Consider the following 24,851-nt stretch of genomic DNA (forward strand, 5'->3'; position numbering starts at 1 on the left):
TACCGACGGATGGGTACAGGACCTTGAAATGCACCGTGTAGAAAGTAAAGACCATCGTACGTATCATAAGTTTACCAGTCTCACAAATTGTCGTCATAAATACACATTCCTTAACCGTTTATTAATAGGACCTTTGAGCTCAACGGTAATTAATTAGTAGTGGAAATAATTTCTGGTAGCATCACAGAAATGTAGCAGTGACAATAATACTGTATGCTGTAATCGTACTGGGCAATTAGTGATACAAAAAACCTGTTTTATCCTTTGAAGAAAAGTATATGTTTTTGTCAATGTACCATAATAACAGAAGCGAAACGCAATATTGTGTCAGGACAATTCACTATTTATGCACAATAAATAAAGAAGCATAGCGCGACAATTTCTGTTCAGCGCCAGACTTGCTTGTAACCTATATCACTAATTATGTTGTGAAAATGACGTATTAACTACTAAAAAACACTGACCTTCGTGTAAATGCTTGGAGCAGACTAACCTGTGAGCTGGAGTGTTCTGGGACGTTATATTTGATCTTTGAATGGCTGAAATCCAGGCCATCCGTCGCGTCTTTGTTACTTCGGAAACATGGCTTGAACAATTTCTCTTCAACGACGTAATCCGATAACAACCGATCTCTTTACCCGTCGGCTTCCCGTGGCTGTCATGCGACCGGCTATTGCAGTTAATAATACAACAGCTTCTTGACATTTTTGTGTTTCTTTTTATCGCTGTATAACTGATTTTAATTGAAAGCCTGCGTGCGCTAGTACCGCTTGCCACGAGTTCCCAGAATCCTTTGCGGTTCTACCCGTGAATGACGTCACATTTTCAATCTCTATATAATATGCGTGTTAAATTTTATATTTGGGGTAAAATATCAAGTCTTTTCAAGTAAACCGGTTCAAGTCCAATTCAAGTCCCAAGTCATTGGTGTAAAAGTCCAAGTCAAGTCACAAGTCTTAGAACATTTTTTCAAGTCAAGTCTAAAGTCATAAAATTAATGACTCGAGTCTGACTCGAGTCCAAGTCATGTGACTCGAGTCCACACCTCTGCAAATATTTAAAAAATAACTGTTAAGTTAGACATGTGAGGGTGAAGAATATTAATGCATGACATATTGTTATTACTCGGCTCATATCAAGTTTATTTTGCCTTCCTAAAGCTTCATGCCACCATCTTCCAAATCTATGTTCTGCACTCCACTTAAATTAAATCCATTATATTAAAACAGAGGTGAATAAAACTGACCATTTGAAGAGACATTGACTTTATGTCCTCTCCTAAACTTCTGGTTTCACTAGAGCTTTGTGTGCGTGTTGCTGTAAAGGGAGGGCAGGGTGAAGAGGGAGAAGCGACAGGAAGCCATTTCACAAAGAAAGTCTTGAACACATTACTATAAATTTAGTCCTAAAGAGGAAATTTTAAGGAAAACAAAAGTCACACAAAGGTTAACATTGCTTTAACTGCTGAGCTCATATCCATCCACTTAAGGTCACTAATTACGGTACTTCCAATCGCTCGATGCAGTCTAAACAAGGCTCATCTGCTGGTCGCTTTGTGAAGGAGATAAATGGAGGAAATAAACTCGCTGGTATGCAGTATGCATTATGGTGGGTGGATATAGTTCCATTAACTAGTATACATTAACCCGTTCCACTTACCTGCCCCAGTGACAACCGTATCAGTTACTGGTGATCACATGAAAGGGACTATATGACGACACAGCCTAGAGATCACCACATGTTGTTTTTCACCCACAGACATAAACATGAATGTTTGTTTAAGACACTTTCTGAAGACAGAAGCCATGGCCATCTTTTATATACAGTTTATGGACAAAGCCAAGGGAATGAATTAAATATTTTATGGATACAGCAAGTCAGGTGTGAGGCTTAGCTACTCTTCTTTTATCCAGCACTATAACCTTCAACTTGAACATTTTATCATACAGCCTAAGAAATCCTTACTCCAGCTTACTCCCACAGTTCAAAGACATGTAAGATAAGAGAGATAAGATAAGATAGAACTTTATTAATCCCTCGGGTGGGTTCCTCTGGGAAATTCGACTTCCAAAAAAAAAGCACAGCAACGACCAAAGTTACAGTTACAGAACTGTTATATATATATATATATATATATATATACACACACACACACACACACACACACACACACACACACACACACACACACACACACACACACACACACACACACACACATATAAATACAGAGACAAATATAAATAAAATATACAAAGGGGATAAATAGAATAAATAGGAATAAAAAATAAAATACAAGTGAATTGCACATTTCAAGTATTGATTCTATTGCACTGTTGACTATTTACAAAAAGTATTGCACAAGGTATTGTACAGTGAGGTGCAGAGGCACTACAGCTTAGTTGTTCCCCCCTCCTTTGTCCTCCTGTTTCCCCTCCCTCTCCCCTCCAGAGAGGAGTTAAACATGTAGTTAGTGACGTTAGTTTAACTGGTGATTTTTAATTGCCCATTGGTGTGAATGTGAATGGTTGTCTGTCTCTCTGTGTTAGCTCTGCGACAGGCTAACAACCTGTACAGGGTGTACCCCTTGATTCGAACTATGGTAGCTGGGATAGTCTCCAAAAACCCTCCCTCCACTCCCTCAGGACCCTGAATCGGTTAGGCAGACAAGAATGGAAGGAAGCGTAAGAAATCAGAGGACTTTGGCTCTCAGACTCCAGAAAATATCTTCACATATTTTCTCATGTAAAAAAAATAGAAATGATTATGAGCACACCAAGTTTAGATTGAGGCTTTAAATGCTGCACTGAGCAACATTTTACCATCTTCCCAAAGAAGCTTCACCTTCTTTATCTGTAACAACAATAAGATCTCACAGCTCACGACAACGCTGCGAGCATCAACCACAAGCGCAGCATGAGCTAGTCAGATACTGCAATCTAGACAGCTACAGAAAGGTGGTGCAGCTGTCTAGTTTGCTTTTTGAAATACGACTTTGTAGAAAGTATGACATATTTGTGGTATAATAGTTTTGTCTCAAGTCAATCTGATACAAAGAGCCACACCATGACTCAAACTTTAAGCAGAGGTTTTGGATTTGCAGCACACAAGTATCAGTCTGGCACATTTGGCTGCAGCCTGCAGTGTCTGTCACAAGAATGCATGTGCGAGCAAATGTATGTGCACACATACAAATGCACGCACACACTCCTCTATCCTGTGCCGGCAGATCCCGGAGACCTCTAATGCTGTGTGACTGCAATCCCCAGGGATTCTTTCTGCACTACTGGATGAGCTCCCCTGCCTTTGTGTTAAGACATCAGGGAATCCCTACATTCGCTTGCTTCTCTCATTCTTTATTTGCCCATTTGTTCCCCTCACAACCCCCACAGCGGGTGAGCTGCATGAAGGTTCGGTTATCATCACCGAGGTACCCTGCTCGAGACTACGATACAACAGCCTCAAATGATAACCGCACCTATTGCTTAGAGGAGCCGAATGAACCAATTTAGGGAAGCGTCAGTATGACAAATTACAGTACGGCAGGATAATTTCTTACACTGCAATGGCTTGTTGTTTGTGAAGGAAACAGCAGTGTACATTTTGGATCTTTCACATTGGCCTTTAGGGGTTCATAATAAAAATTATGCAATATATGAGCTCATTAGCTCAGCAGTGTTGTTTAAATCTACTCAGTGGACGTGGCTGACAGATGAAAACGTTGCCAGTTCTCGTCTGAATCTACTTTGTCAGTGTTAAGTAGCCACTCTGGACAGCAGCCAACCCTGTCTGAGGTCTAAGAGCCACTTGGGAAAGTTGAATTGGGCTTTTCTATTTTCACATTATACTGGCTGTTAAGATGTAACACTTGAGGCCAAATAAGAAAAGTAAATACAATTTAATTATGGATCAGCCCACATGTCTGACCTAAGGAGCAAACTTGCTCCTCATTTCAATGGGTGCTTCAAATATTTTTTTTTTAAATCAAATATTGCAAATTCAAACAAGTGACAAATTAAAAAAGAAAAAGAAAGAAAAAACTGTTATTTTGATTACACGAGAAAGAAATTAAAAGGGTTTTTTTCACCAGTTGTGTAAATATCATTAGGTGATTTCTTGTTGCTTGGATATTTCAAAAAGTATTCAACTTCATCCTCTCTAAATCAAAAATTATTTAGCACTTAAAAAAAAACCCCATCTACAAACAAATAATTCACTCTGGAGCCTAAATCACTGATGAAAAAATGAACTATTCTTGAGTGAAAGCTCACTATTACGCTGTTGATTCAGACAAAACAAGGCAATCAGAAAACATCCTTTTTGCCACTTTTTCCTCAATTTTCTGTCATTTTGTATCCCGAAACAAAAACACACAAATATGCATTTGAGTCACCGATGATTACTTATTCTCCACGGCTGAGGCCCCAAATTGATGGAAAGCCAACCAAGCATAAAATATTAATAAATAAATCCTGCATACATCATGTTTTCCTGTTGGTAGCTGAGCAGAGGGTTTTTTTTACATCCTGCAGCTGACAACATTTCAACCACCAAATGGAAGAAGAACTTCTCATTTCTGAATCACCCACATGCACCTCTGCTCATCTGAAGCAAAACCCACCTCTGAACAGCAGAATGAGGTCAGCCTGTTTCTTTATCAGCGCAGCCAGAGTACAATGAGCACTGTGTCACACAACCAGCCCAGCCTCCATACATTCAGCAGCATCCCGAGGCCACTGCTGTGCGCCTGTCACCTTTATGGTGAAATCCCCATGAAAAGACCTGGTGGGATATCCTGGTGACTCCGCGGACAAGGTCATCACTAATTAGGCTAAAACTCGGTTTATTATAAGAATAGGATGAAACAGCCTTGTTACACGGTCACTTCTTGTCACATCAAACCCAGCTCAGATCACTTGATCTAAACACGCATTGTTTGTGCTTTATTTATGTTTCACATCATCTTTAACAGCTCTTCGGTCTGCTGGAACAAGTTCAGCAGTGCAACACATTCTCAACAGGTTATTAAATTAACGAACAGGTAAATCTACCGTCGAAATCAGCGGAGGCAAGAAGGGAAATACCAGCTTTCTGCTGCAATGCACCTGCCCAAACGCGCCTAACTTTAGGTAAGAAGCGGGGCTGTCTGGACCCACTGATGTGTGCTGAGTCCTCTGAGGTCGTGGTCGTGATGGTGGACGGAGAGAGCCCCCTCCCCTCCTCTTTCGTCCCCGCAAAACAAGGAAAAGGCACAAATAAAACATCAGGAACTGCGAACAAGCTGCACTGCTGACCATATGTGCCGTATGCAACGCGCCGGTGTTTCAGCGTCCCGGAGCGCTGCCGGCTGACCTGCAGAGCGGCGGTGTCTTACCTGGTGTGCTCGCCTTTCACGGTGAGGGTCCGGAGGGGGGTGAGCACGGCCGGCTGCGGAGTCAGCCCGAGAATCATGAACCGTGTGAGAGCCTGTCGGTGCGCCTCAGCACCGTCTGAAGGCAGAGATCCACAGCCAGGGTGTTCCCGACAGGAGGGGGCGTGGTGTGTGTGTGTGTGTGTGTGTGTGTGTGTGTGTGTGTGTGTGTGTGTGTGTGTGTGTGTGTGTGTGTGTGTGTGTGTGTGTGTGTGAATGAGAGAGCCAGAGAGAAAGAGAGACAGAGAAATGGCTCTTTTCTGACAATGCGACATTCATTCTTTTTCTTCTTATTGTCCGTATAAATTAAACTTTAAAGGGCAAGTCGGTTCATAAAGCGCACACTGCAGTGCAGATCTAGGCTGAGGGAAACTCCCACTTGTCACTGCTACATTATGTATTATGGATTTCCCTGCTGGCATCCTCTGGGAGTCTGTATTTCTGTGGTAATGGCCGCAGGAGATGCCTGCTGTAGAGTGACTGTTTATTTACTAGTCTCACGAAGGACTGGGAGGGTTGATTATCTTTGGATAAAACACACAAATCAATATTAACAAGGCACACAACTTGTTTATGTCTGTGTGCCGCACACCTTTTGGTAAACAGTGCAGGAGTCTGAAATAAAAAGGATTTCTGGTTACATTTAAAATGTCAAACACAATCTGACTCATCCATCCACACACCAAGCAGCTGTATTTGTCTGTTTTTGTTCAACACACTGAGCAATCAGCCGCAAAATGGAAGTGAACTCTTTAATATAGTAACTCGTTAAAAAAACAGAACACCTACTGGGATCATTTGAAGGGTTAGAGAGATATGACTGAATAATAATTTAATCAAATTAAAAATGTTGCAACAAATCTGAAAAAATTAACAAATGCTTTTTGCCAGTCTGTGAAGCTGGGGGTCAGACACCCACCTTTACCCACAGCCCAGCCTTCATTGCTAGGCTCAGCCTTAGAGATGGCGCCGAGTAGAGTCGCTGCTCATTTGGCTCAGAAGGAGCTGCTTGAGGTGGTTCCCTCTGGAGGTTTTTCAGATATTTGCCCAACCTGAAAGAAACTCTGGGTTAGATCTAGAACCGACTGGGAAGGTCATTTATCTCATCTGGCACTGGAACCCCTCGGAATCCTGCAGGAGGAACTGGAAAGTGTTGCTGAAGAAGGGCGTCAACAACATCCTGTTTACCCTGCTGCAAAAAGTGACCCAAGGTCAGATAAGAGGAAGATAATGGATGGATGCTTAGCCATCATACCATTAAGCAAATGAAAATAATGCAGTATGATTGTTTTACAAGTAGGCTACAGCAAAATCCTATATGTAAAAGTAAAAAATGATCAGTCTAATAATTGTTCTAATCAATTAGATCATTTGGCTTTTGTGCAATCTTCTTTGTTTCTCCCCCAATACTTGTTCTTAAGTTTTATCAATGAACACCAAACAGTTTAACACACACACACAAAACAAAGTTGTGTGTAGTCTTTTCATTCCCGGTAACAAAGGGTAACACTTGGCTCAGAAGCATTGATCCAACTGTGTAAAATACACTTTCTGGCAATTACAAGGAACTTCTCCAGAAGGCTTTAATGCGCTGTGGTTGGGGAGGGGAGGCTTAAGAGGAAAACGCCAGGATTTTAACATTTTATCTTTATTTTAAATATCTCATTATGTTCTTTGGAAATCATTGTCCAGAACTTGGAAATCAATTGATGCTTCCTCCCTATCAGAATGGCACTTAATGCACAGATGAGAGAGAGAGAGAGAGATTTGTCTTGTGCAAAACAACAGTGATATGTAGTCCATAACAAATCTTATACTGAGTCTCTCTCAGTCTATTAAATGTAGAGATAGGTTTGACCAGGGCTTCCTGCCAGTCATCCTTTATAAATGCTGTTTAAATCCATTTCACTTCATTTATGGGCAACATTTGGCAGCTTGTTTGCATCAGAGGACGTGAGTAGAGAGTGAAATGTGTAATGGTGTGTGGGATATTTTCAGCCCTTTGGACCGGAGCATAATTTAAACACCACAGCTTACCTGAGTGTTGTTGCTGACCATGTTTATCCCCCCAAAAAAGAATAGTAATATAATAAGTATAGTCATTTTTCTAACATATTTGATGAATCTTAGTCATCCTAAAGGTTTCACAAATGTTTTCTCCTCTTGTGTTTCTCAGTATATTTCTTTCTGTGTGGCGCTTCTGTGCTAAAACGCTTTTGTAATGTCTGAACTGAGCCACTGAGAGGCGATACAGAGAAAACAGAGTCCCGCTTCAGGCTGCGGGTCCAGCTCTTCTCGTCGCTCGTCATCCGCGAACAAGAGGAAGTGAACAGGAACAATAACAGCCGACACACCGGAGACCACAAAGAGGGCAGGCAGCAGTGTTATCTGTGACGGCAGCGATGGAGGAGTATAACTCTGGAGAGGAGGTACGGCTTTCTTTATGAGCGAAGTTCATCCAAAGGTCCGCAGCCAGCAGTAAACTTACAGCTAAATTACCTAGCTGCTAGCTTAGCCTGTTAGCTAGGTGTGGTCCTGTTATCAGATTTATTTAAGGCGATAACATTTGTTTTAATTTAACCCAGCCTCAAATACAATGAAGGGAAAATGTGATCATGCAGTTAATCATCTGATATTAATATTAATAACAAATAATACAGCTTTCTCTATCCTCCTGATGCAAACATCCTTCATTGTGGTGCACTGACATTGCTTTCCAGGTCACAGGGATAGGAGACGAGGAGGCACAAATTGGAGAAATGAGAAAAGCCTTCAGGGGTGTCCAACTCCAGGCCTCAAGGGCCGGTGTCCTGCAGGTGTTAGATTTGTCCTTGATCCAACACAGCTGATTTAAATGACTAAATTTCCTCCTCAACATGTCTCGAAATTCTTTAGTGGCTGGTAATGAATAAATCATTGATATCTAAAACCTGCAGGACACTGGTCTTTGAGGCCTGGAGTTGGACACTTCTGTGGTTTGGTCTCAAATCTCCATTATACAAAGCAATAAATCCTCTGCTATACAAACAGGAAGCGCAGTAGGACAAGAACTTCCTGCTCTCATTAAAAATAAAATAAAATGGTTATTAGTTACTTGCAGAGGTGAGGGCAAGCTGACTCATTTAGTAATACTTAGTTTAACTGTGATTCAAAAATGTAATTCATGCAACTTTAATTTCAAAGCAGAATGTCGACCTTAATGAGAGTTCAGTGGTGCGTTTATGGGCACGTTATTTTAGAGAAAATACACACGCATATAAAATTACCGAAGCGTGCATTTAAAAACAAAACAAAACAAATGAAACATGGACTTGGATTTTTATGTGATTTATTTAGGATGATTTCCAGTTCAGATTATTTTTACTCAGATTAAAATGAAGTCTTTAACTTTCTTTTTAAACCAGCCGCCTATGACATCACCAGGTTTAATCAAAATGTACTTTTTGAAGTTTTCGCCAGTGAATTGTCAGAAAACAAATAAAACATCCAGGATACAAATGCACGTCTCTGTTCCTCTGTGTCATAGGAGTTCATTTGTGCAGTTGAAACTATGACGTATCCTATGATATTGGTGTCAAAGTTGCCTGTAAAACAGATTTTGGTTTGAAATTCTCACTTGTTTTTAATCTCGTGTACTGGGAAAAATATGATGAATTAAAAAGGGCCAAATTTCAGCCTGCCCTGTGTACTTCAAGGACCTGTAATGAGGACTATTTTTGTAGCATGAACATCAGATTTCGCATCACTTGATTAAATATACGAAAATGACCGCACACAAAATCTGTTGATGTTGAGGGATTCAGGTGGAGGCAGTGATTGAACATTCATGGAATAACCCGGATCCTCTTTGTGCTTCTTTTAAAACTGATCCTGCAGGTCGGCTTTAATCCCGATGAGATCAGTGTCTCGGTAAAAGAGGTATGTTCTCTAATCTTTGGAAACATTCATAATAAACAGTATTTTAAATGCAATCAGATGGATGGATGACTTCCTGTTTACTGATTTAATCTCAGTGCGTTGAAGGCGTCATCGGTGGAACAGATTATAACCAGAGTAAAGTCAACCAGTGGACGGCCAGTATAGTGGAGCATTCACTCACTCACCTGGTGAAACAAGGTCGGGCGTTCAAATACATAGGTGAGCAAGTCCCTGTGTTCGATAACGTGAGCTTCCAGGACATCAAGCTTATTTGTAGCGCTTGTGTGTGAAGGTAAGCGTGTGTTTGTTGTAAAGCCGCTCTCTGATCTGTCCCAGTGAACTGTACGATCATGCAGAAGAGCGGCGCTGGGCTCCACACAGCCAACTCCTGCTACTGGGACACAGCCACTGATGGTGAGACACTCAAAAAAACAAACATTTCAAAATAATTTAAATCCAATATTTTTAATTGGAAGTGGCACAAATGATAACACATTAGAGTGATGTGCCACTTTTTCTCCTCCACATCCAAGAGGAGAAAATAATCAGTTTTATCTAGTGATTTTTTTTTTTTTTTTTTTTACTGATTTAAAACAAACAAAAAATAACCACAACAGTCAAAATACAGAGGTACTCAATCACCCACAGCATAAAATAGAGGAATGATCTTATAATAAAAATATAAGTAGATGGCCGGACCAGCATAGACCTGCCTGCAAGCAGATGAAATCATAATGAAACCTAAACGTGTTCTTGTAATTATTAATCCCATGGAGGAAATTAAAACTCCAAAAAAATATTTTCAGCACATGGAACAACTTAACTGTTTGATCTACACTCTGGTCTTCGTCACCAGTTACTGGACTTCTAATTTTTTCAGACTTTCATTAAAACTGAAACGTCCCTGTCGACAGGGAGTGCTCCTAAAGAAGTTTCTGGGACTGCTTCACCCACGACCAAGGTTCATGGAGAAGAGGATAAGTTAAAGGCTCAGTTTCCCACACATGGATTAAGCCTAATCTTAGAAAACTTTGATTATGATTGCCATTGAAAGAAGTTTTTAGTCAAGGACTAGGCTTAAATAGACTGGAGAGACTGATCTTTTATTCTTTTCTCTATGTAGCTTAGAAGTTGGTGAAGTTGTGCCAGAAACCTCCTTTCTGTTTTTTGTTTTCAAATGTTAGAATAAATCACATTTTCTTGCTATAATGCAGAATCTCCATTTAACCTAACATACACAGAAGCTGGAGAACCCACACAGGCTCAGAGAGCGCCCAGAGAGGGGGTGAATTCAAACCCAGGACCTCCTTGCTATAAGGCAACAGTGCTAACCACCACACCACTGTGCTGCCAACTTGGAGCTATAATTGTGGAAATAACAATAATAATAGTTAATATCCGTGTTTGCATTTTACATATGACACTGATGTTACATTTTGGATTAAACCGGGTTAATTAATTTATGAGAGGTGGGTTGTAACACCCCCCAACACTCAGACCAGATTTGCCTCCCTTATGTTGATGCATGGTGCCATGGTTGTTGGTCAGTTTTTTTTTTTTGATCTATTGAATAACTTGCCCACAAAACTGGTTTATAAATGGAATCATAAAAACATGTATTTCATGTATGATTTGGAGTAATTTCCTCTGCTTGTCTGTGGGTTTTCAGGGAGCTGTACTGTCAGGTGGGAGAACCGCACCATGTACTGTGTGGTCAGTGTGTTTGCTGTAGCTGTGGCGCTGTGACAGCCCTGCGCCCACCTCTCCATCTTCGAACACTGTCATGTCTCAAACTTTGCTTGAATGACACTGAAGAGCCTCTGATTATATACCCTCTGATAGACGCTGACCTACAAGTATCTATTTCTCCCTGCAGGCAGGAACAACAGTTTTGGTTTGTGAGTTGGCAGCCTGTGAATACGTGCAGGTCTGACAGTGACAACATGTTGTTTGGTCTGGACTGGAGTCATGATCTGCAAACAGACCTGTTTGGAAAGTACTTTTCAAACATGCTCAGGTGTTTTCTTTGGCCCAGAAGTACCACATGTTGACTGTATTTTTTTTTCCTGTTGTGTAAAAACAGATGACTGCTCTTTGTGTGCAGCAGGAAGTTTACATTTGTGTTTTTGACTGAAATATCTGAACATTCATTGGATTGTTTCTTATTAAATTTAGCACTGATATTCATCCCTCAGGAAAAACTATTTTAATTTTTAATTTTAATTGATGACATTCCTTCAGTCTCAACTGTGCTTTGTGCTGCTAATTAGAAAATGTTAGCATGTTTGCAACTTTGTCTCCTTCACTATGTTCCCTTAATAGAAACTGAACTATGACTACAAGAAGCTTTGTATGTTAGAGAAGCTCTGTTTAAGTAATCACTACAGTATACTGTATTTCTACTAGTCTATATTAATATTTTAATAAGCTATTGAAATGTTTAGACAAAACAACAGTGTTTTTCCTGTGATGCATTTAATGGTCAGTCCCTGTAACCAGGATTTTTTTTCTTTTCTTTTTTTTTTTTTTTAAGATCTTCTGTATTACTGTTGAGTTCAAGACTGTTTTTGTTGAATTTTGTCCAATAAAGTCCTTAAAGATGTTCCACTGTGTGTTTTCGTGAGCACTGATAAAGAAGCTGAAGGCCAACACCTTTGGATGAGAGGATGGATTTAACCAGTGTTGGAGTACAGCGTACTTGGTTTTTCACTCTAGTTTCTGGTCTCTTCATAGCACCACATTTGCTTAAACTTGCCTTCAACTCAGTGTAGCATATTTTTGTATACCACTTGGAGCATTGTGTATGCATTTCTGGCACTGCTCTGGAGTGATTCAGAGCGTACCTGGCTCAGAGAACTTTTCATATTAGTCATGTGGGGTTCCACAGGGCTCAATACTTGGGCCTCTGCTATTGGGAAGGATGACTGCTTTATTCAAATTTGAATTGAGTGTCTTGAGAAACTAAAAGCTTGCATGGCTCTAAATCTTAAGCCTAAGTCTTAAATTTTAAGAGGTGATTGTTTTTGTTTCTGATGTCACCGGTGGGACTTACCCTATGGCACAGTATGGATAGCCTACTGTCACAAACTTTTGTTTTAGGATGGACAGCGGCTTTAGACCGGATGGTCAGATCAGTGCAGTGGTGAAATCCAGCTTCTTTCAGGTGAGACAGTTGGTGAAGATTTAAAAAAAAAAAAAAAAAAAACATTGTTGAAATCTAATTTTAAAACCATAATCCACATCTTTACCATGGGATTACTGTAATTCTTTGTATGTTGGTGTTAGCCAGTCCTCCCTGTCTCATCTTCAGCTGGTGCACAATGCTGCCACACACTTTTTAACTGAAACACAAGTTATTCTCAACATTTACGTCAAATTTATTTTTATTTCTGATTAAATATCCTGATTTTCTCTGTGTCCACCTCCAACCCACTGAAAAGAAGTCTTTTATAAAGGGTGTGCCAATGCACCTTTGCTAAAGTAGATAATTAAGTAAACAGTGGGTGCCTTTAATTTGCATTTAGAGCATCCCACTAGCCACACAGATCCCTCCCAGGTCACTTCAGTAAGTCAGGATAGAGCAAAATTCACTAGTCATCTGCAAACGAGGATTTGCTAAAACAGGCAGTTTCACTGATCAACCACTAGAGGTCAGCACAGATTCACATTGCGTGACAGATCAAAATAATGCAAGACAATATTCACATATAAATATAAATTTAATTTCTTTTTTTTTTTAAGTACGACTTCATATTTTCAGTGCCTCCTTTTGTGTCTCTGTATGTTTGATGTGTATATTAATTTTTTTTTGGCTTAAACAGTGCTTTTCTTATTTGTACAAACATAAGAAGCATTCATGTGATTCCCGAGGTCATCATCTCTCTGCAGACACGTTGCAAAAAGTAGTTAGTGCAAAAACAACCACAATCACATTCTCTCTCTATCTCTTGCTTTCTTAGTACATTAAGGGTTGAAATAAGAATAAATACTTTTAACAGTTCAAAACACAGACTCTTTTTCAGTTAGATACAGTAAATGTTTCGCGTGCACTCAGTGTAAATTTTCCAACTAAAGAGACAGACAGACAGAAACACAGTTGACAGACATAATAGGCGAAAATAAGAAAAGGAAAATGCAAATACATCCAAACAAAGCACATCACTACAGCTGCTGCTGCTCAAAAAATGAACCAAACCACCAAAGTCCTTTCTTTTTTTGTGTAAACGTGCAAAAGCCATTGGGAATGTCCGTGCTTTACAGTAACAGTATGTCTGGCGATGGAACAGGCTCTTTTACAACGTGTGGCGATTAACATCTCATCATCAAACACGAGCACATCACGAAAGCAGCGCGTATTAATCTTAAAGCTCTTATTAAGGAGTACAAAAGCATAATTGTGGCCAAAAAAACTAGCACGGGGCCGGCTCTCCCCCTCCTCTGCAGAGTAACCAGTTACACCTCGTCTGAGGCTCCACACATGCACGCCTCCATGCCAAAGAGACACTAAATACAATCACTTCAAATGCATTGGCTCCTTGTGATCAGTAAATGCAGCATATACGTGGACACGGTCTCCGAACCTAAAGAAGAGAGTGAGGTGATGGTGCCTGTGGGTTTTTTCTTGGTTTTAAAGGCTCCAGGATGAATTGTTGGCATGTAGTCTGATAAGACAGGCTGCGCGTTTACAGCAAGGATAGCTCTCACGTTAAGGACACATTTGCTTCATGTAGAATTGCAATGGATGTATGAGGGATCCATGTGGCACTTAAAAAGATTAAAGAAGGTTAGATAATGTCCTCTTAATGGCACGTAAGAATAATTCTGATGCGTTAAACGGTGCAGGGTACACTGTGTCTAATGTCGCCATTTATTCCACCTCCTATGTTGCTGTCCATTTCGTTCGGCGTGTCGAAGGTGGTGTCATTGAGCATGTCATACGTCGTGTCGTTAGGCATGTCGTCTGTGCTGTCGCTGGCTGTGTCGTGGGGCCGCTGTGTGGCTGGCTCTTTTGGCGCAGATGGGGTCGGGGCCTCCTTCATCATGGGCCGGTTCTGTGGAGAGCCAGAGCTGCACATCAGGCAGAGAAGTGAGGAGCAATCCCAAAGGCCCTGGGTCATGCTGGAGGAGAAGAGCCTCCGACATGGGTGGCAGAATTGGTAGAAGACCAGCATGAAAAAGATGGCGATGGCGTAGGCTACCAGCAGCTGCAGCACCAGCAGCGGGGCACAGATGAACTTGTAGATGTCTGTTTTATAGATGTACCAGAGCAAGAGCAGCGAGGCATTTTCCACAAAACGCAACATGTAGTACACGGCCATGCGATACCAGTTCTGGGACTTGTTGATGAGGTCTGGGTCACTGAGTTTCACCTGCACGGCAGACCAGCAGAACATGTTGATGCCAGCGTAGAGGAACGTGAGCATGCAAAGCACGATGGTGGTTCCCACTCTGGTCAGAGTTTTTTCTATATTCTCAGGGAAAGGGGAGTGGCTCTGCCAGAACAGGATCCAGGGGTAGAGGAAGAAAACGAGGAAGTTCAGCAGAACCACGGGCAGGATCCAAAGCTGGAGCACCGAACTGAACAGGACCAAAACCACAACGCGAGTGGCGATCTCAAAGCTTCGCCACAGGAATATGCAAACATAAGCCATAGGCCGGACGTCCACTTCATAGTCATCATATTTGATCTTGATGGCCAATATGTTGCAGCGCAGGGCTCCATACACAATGGACAGGAGGGAGATCACCATCAGTGTGCCTGACATGCAGATAGAGACAGAGTCATTTTTTTAAAAAAGGTGGAAAAAATAAAACAAACAAATCTGCCTATAAATCAGTGAAAGCACGTCTCCAGTTTAGGATACTTTGCAGCTCATTCCATGTAAACACTGCTTCGTTCCTGAAAAACTCTTCTACCAAGGTGAGTGTGTACATGAAGTACTGCGTTGCCAGATTTCTGAGAGAAAAAATATGATAATAGAGCTTTAAACTCACCATCTACTTTGTAAGGTACATCTGCTTAACTGGTAATTAAGATAAATATCTCAATCAATCAATCAATCAATCAAAGCTTTATTCGTCACATGCAGGTTGCCCTGCAGTGAAATGGGACCCCCCCCCGACCTTACACATATAGCACAAACATTACATGCAAACATACAGGTCGGAGATTGGTAGAATCAGAGAAAAAACATTGAAATGTACACTACAATGGGGAAAGTACAAGAGGAAAAAAAGAGACCCCAACTCATGCTATGCTTCCATGGTAGGACAGCATGAGAACAGGAAACAAAAAAACTCCTCTGCACAAAAAAGCACATAAATGTCCACAGCACAACAATGTGAAGACATGATAAGCCACAGGGGTGGGTGGGGGGTGAGGAGTAATCCGAAGCGAACACAGCAGCCGCCCTGCACAGCGCTACCATTCCAGCGCGGCACACAGACCCGCCGTGTTCCCTCGCAGGAAACAAGCATCGAAGGCGTTGGAAAGGGAGGGGGGATGAGTGAGTGCCTATCAGTGTAAGTCTAAGTGTATGTGTGCGCGTGTCCATAGTTCAGCTGTCGCATGCAGCAACTCAATTTAGGCATTCGTACACGATCAAAGCAACCTGCTGAAGTTAAACTAAGCATCAGAATGGAGAAGAAGGATGTTTGCGTTCGTTTTTTCAGAAACCGCTAATCTACTGGGATTTTCTAACAACTGTCTCCAGGGTTTACAGAGAATGAAAATAAGAAAATATCCACTGATGACTATGAAAGCTGTCACACAGTGTTATCACTGCAGTGACGTTGGAGCACTGACAGAACGTCTCACTCAAAGACAGATATGACAGGCCACTGCAGACTCATTTCACAGCTGGAAGAAAACAGACGTCCTGTGCATATAAAAGAAGCTTGGTATGAGTTTAAATTTCTGCTGTCAAAATTACTATGTTTTCTGTAATATTCGAGAACAGTAATAAGGCTGACATTTTTAGTTTATTACAGGATAGACTGAATCACAGGGAGAAGTGGATGAACCTTCACAGACATGATACCATTAACTTGGCATTTTCTGCACGTGAAACTAATCTGTGATTAGAGATTGCTAATTGAAACAAATCAAAAGCAGACTGAAGGTGTAGTTAAAGCTTTCTCCCCTAGGTACACAGTATTAAAGTAACAAGGCACAAAGCAGAGATAGGCCTCTAAATACATACAGGCCTAAAGTTTTAGGTTATTTCTCTATTTATAAACCCAAAAAGGTTAAAAGAAGAACAACATATCACAGTTTAATTACATGCAACATAATTTTATACAAACTAGTTTTCTTTCATAAAATATTTTACACATGCTGAGCCATTAACATCCCATTTAACACTTGTTACGGCCCTGGGCCTTGGAGAGAGTGAGACTACCCTTTTGTGCTTATGCAGATCACAGTGTGCCAGACCTCGCGGACGATTGGCTGCCTGGAGATCCCATGACCACTCCATGACCAATTGACTGGCTGATTGTCTGTACCGGGGAGTATAAAAGGCTGAAGATCCTTCACACTATGGTGAACTGCTGCTCTGAGGTGAACATGCAGTGGCCTCCTCGTCTGCTTTGCATGTGAAGCTTGTTTGTTAAACCTGTTTGCTGTGTTGCTCTTTGTTTAAACCTGGTATACAGCTGAACTTAGTTTCATTAGAGTTTTGTGATGCTGGCTTGCCTTAGTTAACCCTAAGCTTTTACTCTTGCCTGTTCTTTTCTGTTCTAAAACCCCTTATTTACTCAGATTTTGTGAGAGGGCTGGTGTATGTTTCTCCCCTCCTGTCGCCTAGCAGAGGGGGTCGTAACAACACTTCAGTTACTTTAGTTGGTTTATATACAAATTATGAGTGAAGTTAGACGGTTGTTTCTTCATGTGTTCACAGATCGATTTCAGAAAGATTTTAAAAAACAAAACAAAAAGCTGTTTGTGCTTTCCATGTAAGTGAACAATTTACACTCGCAAGAAAATAAAGATGGGATCTTAAATTGGCGGTATGAGTATAAATGACTATAGCAATATGGGACCATTATTTTAGGACAGATTTAAAATATGTAATTTAAGATTTTCATGTTCGGGCTATGACACAAAATAAGACTGAGATATTTATAAAATCTTTTATTTTGACCCAATTCAAAGACCAGATGTCCTAGTTTGACTGTTTGAACCCTTTACTCGATTTCTCCCAGGAATACTCAGGAATAGACCTGCTCACCCCCCCACTCCACATACACAGAAACACACACAGCCTGGCTCCCTGTTGGCAAACAGAATCACCATTTTCCATCTTTAGTATCAGAGAGGCGGTTACATAACACCACTTTGACTCATGAAAACATCCATTCTCTCATTTCCAATATCGCACTTAGCTGATCAGCCCACATTGTAGAGGACCTGTGACGGACTCTTAGCAGAGCCGGATGGGTGGATGATCCATAAAACTGTCCGGTCCCACACAAACACACGCTTACGTCATACGTGCTCCCCTCACCTCTTCCGATGGACACCCCTTGTTGCAGGACGCAGATGTAGAGCTGCAGCGTGAGCTGGGGGGCTGATCCCAGGAAGGCCTGAATGACAGAGGTGCGGGCAAAGGCCGCTCGGTGCGTAAACAGTTTCCCCTCTGCCTGCCCAACCTGCCGCTCCACCTCCTCTGCCTGACCCCTGCGGGGCATCTGCTTCTTTCTCGTGATGCTGACATAAGGCTCCTCCACGCGGCCCACGCTGCCGTAGATGCAGAAGGCCTCCAGACACCTGAAACAGGAGAGGAGATGAGCGTGTGCATCGGATTTCATCCACCTGATGAAAGTTGGATATATTGTACTGTCTCATTAACAACCCTCTAATCTAATAATTCAGCACAGTGTTGTAAAGGTAGTTCTCTTTATTTAATTTAGAAACACTGACCAGCATAAGGCAAATGAACTGTGCTTATCTTTTAATGGCCATAACAGCTCTTTAAGGAAAGGACTCATTTTCCTTCTAAGGCCGATTTAGTCCATTTCTCTGCTTGCTGATTATATAGTCTTGTGAGTTTATGTGAGGTTGTACTTTACAGGAAAAATGCTATTATGCAGAGCTTAAATTTGATGTAACATAAAGTTTATTACTGTTTATAATAAGTATAGCTGAAGAATACATATAGCTTATTCTGCATATTAATTCAATGCTTGTTGCTCAGAATTATGAGCAGCTACAGAAGCCCAAAGAGCCAGGGGTAATTTTCATATGATCCTCATTTGGCTATCCATTATCTGTGTCAAATGAGGCCTCAATGACAGGACAGAGTCATGTATTGGCAAGTGCGACTCTAAAAACACTGAGGTGCATAGAGCGGGCAAAGCGCCAAAGGTTGAGGCAGCGTTGTCCTTGTCAAGCAGTGCTGATGCACAGCCGGTAAACAGCAAGTCGCAAGGATTTAGCCACAGGAGTGCTCAGGGACACACCGTTTATCAGCATGACTTACACTGAACAGACGTGCTTAGTGAACGCGTCACTGAGTTAGTAAAAATAAACGACGTCATTCAAGGGTGAATATCAGTCTCGCGCTCTGTCTCTGCAGAGCAAAGCATGTTGTCAGGAATACCTGAACACCTGCAATCCCATGTAACTATTCGACTATTGGTGATGCAAAATCCTGCAGATGTTTTCATTAAACAACAGAATTGTGAAAAAAATGTGATCACAGCGCCAGATGGCTCGATTTCACTATTTTTAAAACTGCAACTCTCCTGGGATTTTCACCGCAGATGTCTCTAGAGTTTACTCAGAGACATCTGAGTAAAAAACAACCAAAAAACCCATCGTGTCAGCAGCAGTGCTGCAGACGGTGATGCCAAAACGGTCGGGTTGGATGGAGATAAGAAAAAGGTTACGGTGACTTAGATAACCACTCTTAACTGCTGAGCAGAACAGCATCTTGCAGTGAAAAATGAGTCCGATCCTGAGACTGAAGCTGAAGATGTCAGCTGAATACAAAAAAGCTGTGGCTTTTCTGTTGGGGGAGGGGTGGTGTTGTCTTGTCATCTTGGCACACTTTGGGCTCATTAATATAAATTAGCAATTGTTTCAATGCCACAGCCTATTTTAGTGTTATTACTGGACATGTGCAGCCCTTTAGAGTTCAGCATGTTTTTATGGCTGCTCCCAGCCTGTCACAGAGCAAAAGCAACCTGGATTCATTATGAACATCATGATGAGTTTAGTAAAATGTCTGTCAAGCTACCAGATCTGAATCCTGTAGAACAGCTTAAAGACGTCGTAGAACAGGATCCTTTAGCTGACAAAAACTCATGAACTTATGTAACAGGATCATGTAAACAGCTGTTTACAACACTCCAGGTCATATGATGAACTGCTGGCAGAATGATAGTCATATGCTTCAGTCACTCGTGTGTATTTGAAATCAGCATTTGCTCTCTTTTGCTCGTCTTTGGTCTCCACCAGCTCGCGAGGAAAACATCTGCTTTGGATTCATATTACAAGTGACCCAGTTCACTTGGTTATTTCACGTTTCTTGCTACGAAATATAGCAGTTATAACCACTATTTTTATATCCCCGATGACAGGTTGGGACACGTCACTTTATAAAGACTTCTGATGCACATCCAGTCATTTTGCTCTACAAGCAGGCCTGAAATACCACAGAAACTGCTCACTTCACAAAAGAAAAAAACAAGATTTCTCCAAATAAGCTTTCAAGAGTTAAAAGGTCATTTCACTCCCAGATCAGCTCTGCGTATTTGTCCCTTTAGCCTATGAGGCCTCTGTTCCCATTCATCTAGCAACATTTAGATTTTTGACCTGTAACATTACTGCAGAGTCACGAGTATTTAAAAAAAATGTTATTGGAGGTTTAAATACATCTTAAGGATAATTTGTTTAATAATTTTGCATACGCCCATTTAAAAATCCCACATCTATGCAATTTTTTGAAGCTTTTGCACTTGTTTAAGTTGTACATGAGCTTTAAATTATTTCGAGTTGCAGAAAAGGCGGAAGTAGACTTCTGTTATTTTGACAAACTACTCTTCAGCAACACTTTAGTGTTAAATAGATTAAAGAGCACTTCTCTTTAGGGCGACAACAGAAGAAATGATTACACCCAACGCAGACTTGTGAGAGATTTGAATACTTTCTCTGATGGTGACACACATCAAAATATCAGAGGTGTTGTTTTGGGAAGTCAAGAGGAGGAAGTGCTGCTGTGCTGTCTGCAGCAGAGAAAGAGAGAGACATTCCCCGGTCTGCTGTCAGAGATAAGGAGCCAGCAGTGACATGTGCTATTCTTAGATCTGGTCTTCACCGAGGAAGGATGTAGAGGTCTGAACAGTAATCATTTGAATGCAGTCGGGAGGGTAGGGAGGCTGTGCTGCTCAGTACGACTCTATTCACGAGCTGAATCATGAGGAGGCATAATTACCGTATGTGTGGCTGCAAATACTGGTTGTTTAGATTGTCAGGATTGCCTGTCACAGTTGTTATTAATATGGTCTATTAATTTTGGAAAATAGCAAAAGCTTGAATTGAATGAGGAAGATTAGAAAAACACCCATGAGTTTAATCAACTGCTCAAATAACCGATCTTAAAAAATAATTACTTGTTAAATCAGCTTGTTTTGTCCAACATGATACATGTTCACAGTTGAGAAACCAGTTGTGCATTTTAGCTCAGAAAGGACTTAAAGAGTGAGTGATAAAAACAGATGTGGTAGTATGAGCATGTGGAGTTGCACTTCCATAGTCGTCATCATCATTCATGGCATGAGTCTGACCTTTAGGTCAAATGAAAGATAGGATTTCCCTCTGAAGCCTTTCTAGGTTTAAGTTACAAAAACAAAAGTCTATTTCGATTTTAATAATGGAAACACCTTTAATGCTTAGTCTTTACCACTGCAGATCAGTCGCTGGGTTCTATTGTTTACTTCCCTTTGGGCAACTACTAAAATGATTTGCGTTTGTGATGAAACTGCTGATCAGTTCCCAAATGACTAATCCAAAATTTCTGGTTTATCGAACATAGGAAAAAGAGGAGAAATGTACCAACCCATAACATAACCAACTTTGAACTAAGACAAGAGCAAGTCTTCCCATTTCATCACTGAATCACACACATAGTCTGTAAATCACTCTTCTGTCCATCTGGAAATGAATTAATCAACCAACTGCAAACCATGAGTGGGTTTTAATGAGTTTACCAGAGTCAGATTTCCTGCTGTTTGTATGTTTGATAGCAGTTTCATCTCTGTGTGTACAGCAGGGATGCTTTCTATGTACAGGATTGGGCTCAGGCTTATACAAAGAGGAAGACCGGGCCTATTATGATTTAAAGGTTTCTCCGTGAGTGTGGAGCGACTCCAGTTAGGCTTCATAACGATGATTTAATGTCCTTTCAGTCAGAACAGTCATAAATCAGCTTTGCCCGAACGATCATGGCTGAAGGTGATCAAACTGGTAGAAGACCTTATTGTACTGTAAGTGCTTTGGCTCAGCAGCCTGCCAGCTGTGTATATATGTAACATATATCGATCAACAGTGGCAACATTGATCAGCCTTTTGCTTCCGAGCTGAACAACACGGACATACAGCACATCATGCGCCAGTATGTATGGAGCCAACCAGACAAAAGGCGAGAGAAAATGAAAACAACAGCATGTGCGCAATGCATTCATCGCACCATCTGTAAGCAGCTTATGCGCTGGCAGGCCTGGCATGTTTTTAAGAGGAAAAAAAAACATCCGTGGGCACGACACCTGTGGGAGGTAAGAGACATGCCCTCGGCAGAACACAGTGGACACTGTGGATACAATGGGATCCAAGCTCCTGTTTGACAAACGGAGGTAAACATGTCAGCACTGACCTGACGATGGGACCGAGCTGCAAGATGTGCAACAGCAGAATGAGCGGTCTGTCTCTGCTCAGGTCCCGGTGGATGAAGGTGAGGGTGAGCTGCACGAGCACGGACGGTACGAGCGTGAAGAGGAGCGTGAGCCCCTGCCAGATCTGGTCTCCGGCGGAGCGGTACGTGGAGCTGAGGTACAGCGCTGCCGTGGTCTCGGCCGTGAACAGAGACACCGACACAAAGATGGAACTGGGGAATCGCATCCTCACTCACTCCGCCATCTGGGGAATGCGGCGCGCTGCTTCGCTCAGAGTCTGCACGTCCATAACGAAACCACCGAGTCGTCGGTTGGAGTGTTGGAGGAACGCCGCCGCAGGAGCAGCAGCTTGTCTGCGATATGTGAGGCAGGCGGGACAGGTTCACAGCCAAGTGTTGTCCCGGGGAGAGACTGCTGGGGGCGCAAGAAGCGCTGCGCTCTCCAGTGCGCACTGAAGCGCCAGTCAACGAGACGATAACGCCCCGAAGACTGATGTTACAATGGTGGTGCAAACATCTGCAGGGCCATGAGGCTAAGAGTTTCAATTACAATTCACTAACCAGCTTACTCATTTTTTGGACAATTTCACAGGCCTACTAATCTATCCATCATGGAGCCAGAAAGCCCAAATACTAATGTCACGTAAAATTAAACATAAAACAAACAAATAAACAACAACCATGAGCTATGACTAGTCTGTAAGGAAGGAAAAGCTTACAATTCAAACGTGACACAGGAAACTGTCTCTACGTAACACAGTCGCAAAGCTGCTTTGACGCCCCCAAATCATAACAAATGTTCCTCTGCTGCAGTGAAGTTGTGACAGAGGCTAAAAACATTTGAAACTGTACGAGCACACACACTACTGTAACTGTATATGAGAAAAATAAGGAACACATAAGTCAGCTTTAAATAAACCTGACACTGTACACATTCTCGGTGTCTCCTGTCACCAGCAAGCTGGTCCAAATTTTTTGAAAGGGTTTCATTCAGACAGCGCTGACCTAAAGAACCTGCTGATTAGTCGTGGAAACGACACAAGTGGGACACCACCTCCGCGCAGGAAACACACTAACTCAGGCTGGAAAATCCCCAGACACTTCCACGGACCATGACAGTTTCAGTGAATCAATGTTCTGATGGCTGCTTACAGCAGTATAGCGCACCATGTTGCACAGTTTAAATTATCTCACACTAGTTTCTTGAACGGGACAGTTCACTGCACTCAAATGGCCTCCACAGTCCTTTGGCATGTGTTGCAATGTGAGAATCACATTATGGATGTGCAGCTGACAAATCTGCAGAAAGTGTGCGATATTATCATGTCAATATGGACCATAATCTCCGAGGACTGTTTTCAACATCTTGTTGGATCTGAAGTCAAAATAGGGTCCAATATTAGCAAGGTGTACCTAATAAAGTGGCCAGAGAGTGTACATGTATGTGGGATATGACCAAGATGAGACCTATGTTGTTTTTGGCACTTACAGCTCAGTTAAAGTCCTGGCAGGAACAGGTGTGACTTGACATCTGGCCCATGTAAGGTGAAAATGTTCTTGCACTGAGGCAGCTGAGCTCACCCACGTAACAGCTGTGGCCCACTACATGTGTGGGCCGCAGCTGGACCAAATACTCACCTCTAAATAGCCTGTAGTGCTGGAGTTTAATACTGATGAGAAAGGTTCAGACATTTTATTGAGACTCTGTTCTAGACGACATTAAGAGCCTCTAACCCACGTTAAGTATTAATATCTTCACATTGTCTTCAACACTCCTATAATGGATTTAAATAAAGGTAAAATATAAAATAAAAGATGTAATAGTGTAGTTTTTATCTGCTCAGAATACGCAGCTTCCATTAAATTACAAATGTTTATAGGCTGCAACAAAGCGAAGCGTCCTTCTCCTCTTACGCTCTAAAAGCCAACTGTTCAGTGCCTCTACCAATATCAAGGACTAAGCAGCCATTAACATACAGGCACAAGTGTAATGATTTCCAAAATGTGGGTTTTATTTTACCCCACAAACAACAAAAATAATGTCAGATATGCACAATCACATAAATAAGCCATTTTAAGAAATAAATGGGCACTGAGAGGTTCAGCTAAATACAACGGCACCAAAAAATAATGGCTAACAAAATTAAATCAGCTGAATGTATATATTAACTGAGTAAACAATTTTAAATGCAAAAGGAGAAACAACAGGAACAAAAACTAAATTTAATTTTGTAAAAAAACCCACAAAAAAACCTGTTACCCCCCCCATGTGGTCATAGAAGATGGTTAAGTCTATTTGTTTCACCTTTGGACTTAAACTAGCTCCATCTTCAACCTCCACTTTTGCTCTAACCTTAAAGACTGCATCAGGAGCCAGGTTGATAAAAGAACCCCCCAAAACTGAAATATAATTAGTGCAACCTATACATACTTGCATATACCTATAAAATACTGTTAAAATGTTGTAAAACAAGTATGTACAGCATCATTTATTTATCTATATGAACCTCACTGACGGCTGTTGTGCGGTTGTGGACCAGCACATCCAAGCTCGATGGTTCCAGCTCTGAAAAGCATAAAAATACATTTGAAAAAGTGTAATATTTTTCTATTGCGAGTACTGATCCACT

General features: G+C 41.5%; 3 protein-coding genes across 6 annotated transcripts in view; 1 reads left to right on the forward strand and 2 right to left on the reverse strand.

Moving 5' to 3' along the window:
• Positions 1 to 6,430, reverse strand: part of sytl5 (synaptotagmin-like 5) — a 61,428-nt gene extending 54,998 nt beyond the window's left edge. For 3 of the 4 annotated variants that reach the window (XM_026144491.1, XM_026144492.1, XM_026144489.1), the window contains exon 1: positions 5,375 to 5,519. The gene's annotated coding sequence lies outside the window, so the exon portion shown is untranslated. Of the gene's footprint in view, positions 1 to 5,374; positions 5,520 to 6,329 lie in introns of those variants that run through there. The other variant, XM_026144490.1, reaches the window with a different exon arrangement.
• A 1,208-nt stretch (positions 6,431 to 7,638) lies between these two features.
• Positions 7,639 to 11,683, forward strand: LOC113007864 (dynein light chain Tctex-type 3). Its single transcript, XM_026144872.1, has 5 exons — positions 7,639 to 7,839; positions 9,287 to 9,328; positions 9,424 to 9,547; positions 9,665 to 9,742; positions 10,998 to 11,683. The coding sequence occupies exons 1-5, from the start codon at positions 7,813 to 7,815 to the stop codon at positions 11,072 to 11,074; spliced, it is 348 nt and encodes a 115-aa protein (XP_026000657.1). The 5' UTR covers positions 7,639 to 7,812; the 3' UTR covers positions 11,075 to 11,683.
• A 1,408-nt stretch (positions 11,684 to 13,091) lies between these two features.
• Positions 13,092 to 23,034, reverse strand: xk (X-linked Kx blood group (McLeod syndrome)). Its single transcript, XM_026144871.1, has 3 exons — positions 22,204 to 23,034; positions 17,836 to 18,098; positions 13,092 to 15,086 (listed from the first exon to the last, which is right to left on the reverse strand). The coding sequence occupies exons 1-3, from the start codon at positions 22,446 to 22,448 to the stop codon at positions 14,158 to 14,160; spliced, it is 1,437 nt and encodes a 478-aa protein (XP_026000656.1). The 5' UTR covers positions 22,449 to 23,034; the 3' UTR covers positions 13,092 to 14,157.
• Positions 23,035 to 24,851: the final 1,817 nt, after the last annotated feature.

The sequence above is a fragment of the Astatotilapia calliptera genome, chromosome 16 (genome assembly GCF_900246225.1).
Source record: "Astatotilapia calliptera chromosome 16, fAstCal1.2, whole genome shotgun sequence".
In the NCBI taxonomy this organism is placed as follows: Eukaryota; Metazoa; Chordata; class Actinopteri; order Cichliformes; family Cichlidae; genus Astatotilapia; species Astatotilapia calliptera.

Bases quoted from the DNA above. Each gene is read 5' to 3' on its own strand.
- LOC113007864 (XM_026144872.1), top strand. From the start codon at position 7,813: ATGGAGGAGTATAACTCTGGAGAGGAG. The intron at 9,329-9,423 runs GTATGTTCTCTA...ATTTAATCTCAG, and splicing joins TCAGTGTCTCGGTAAAAGAG to TGCGTTGAAGGCGTCATCGG. The intron at 9,548-9,664 runs GTGAGCAAGTCC...GATCTGTCCCAG, and splicing joins TCGGGCGTTCAAATACATAG to TGAACTGTACGATCATGCAG.
- xk (XM_026144871.1), bottom strand. From the start codon at position 22,448: ATGCGATTCCCCAGTTCCATCTTTGTGTCGGTGTCTCTGTTCACGGCC. The intron at 18,099-22,203 runs GTCAGTGCTGAC...CTCCTGTTTCAG, and splicing joins CAGCTCGGTCCCATCGTCAG to GTGTCTGGAGGCCTTCTGCA. The intron at 15,087-17,835 runs GTGAGGGGAGCA...TCTGCATGTCAG, and splicing joins AGGGGTGTCCATCGGAAGAG to GCACACTGATGGTGATCTCC.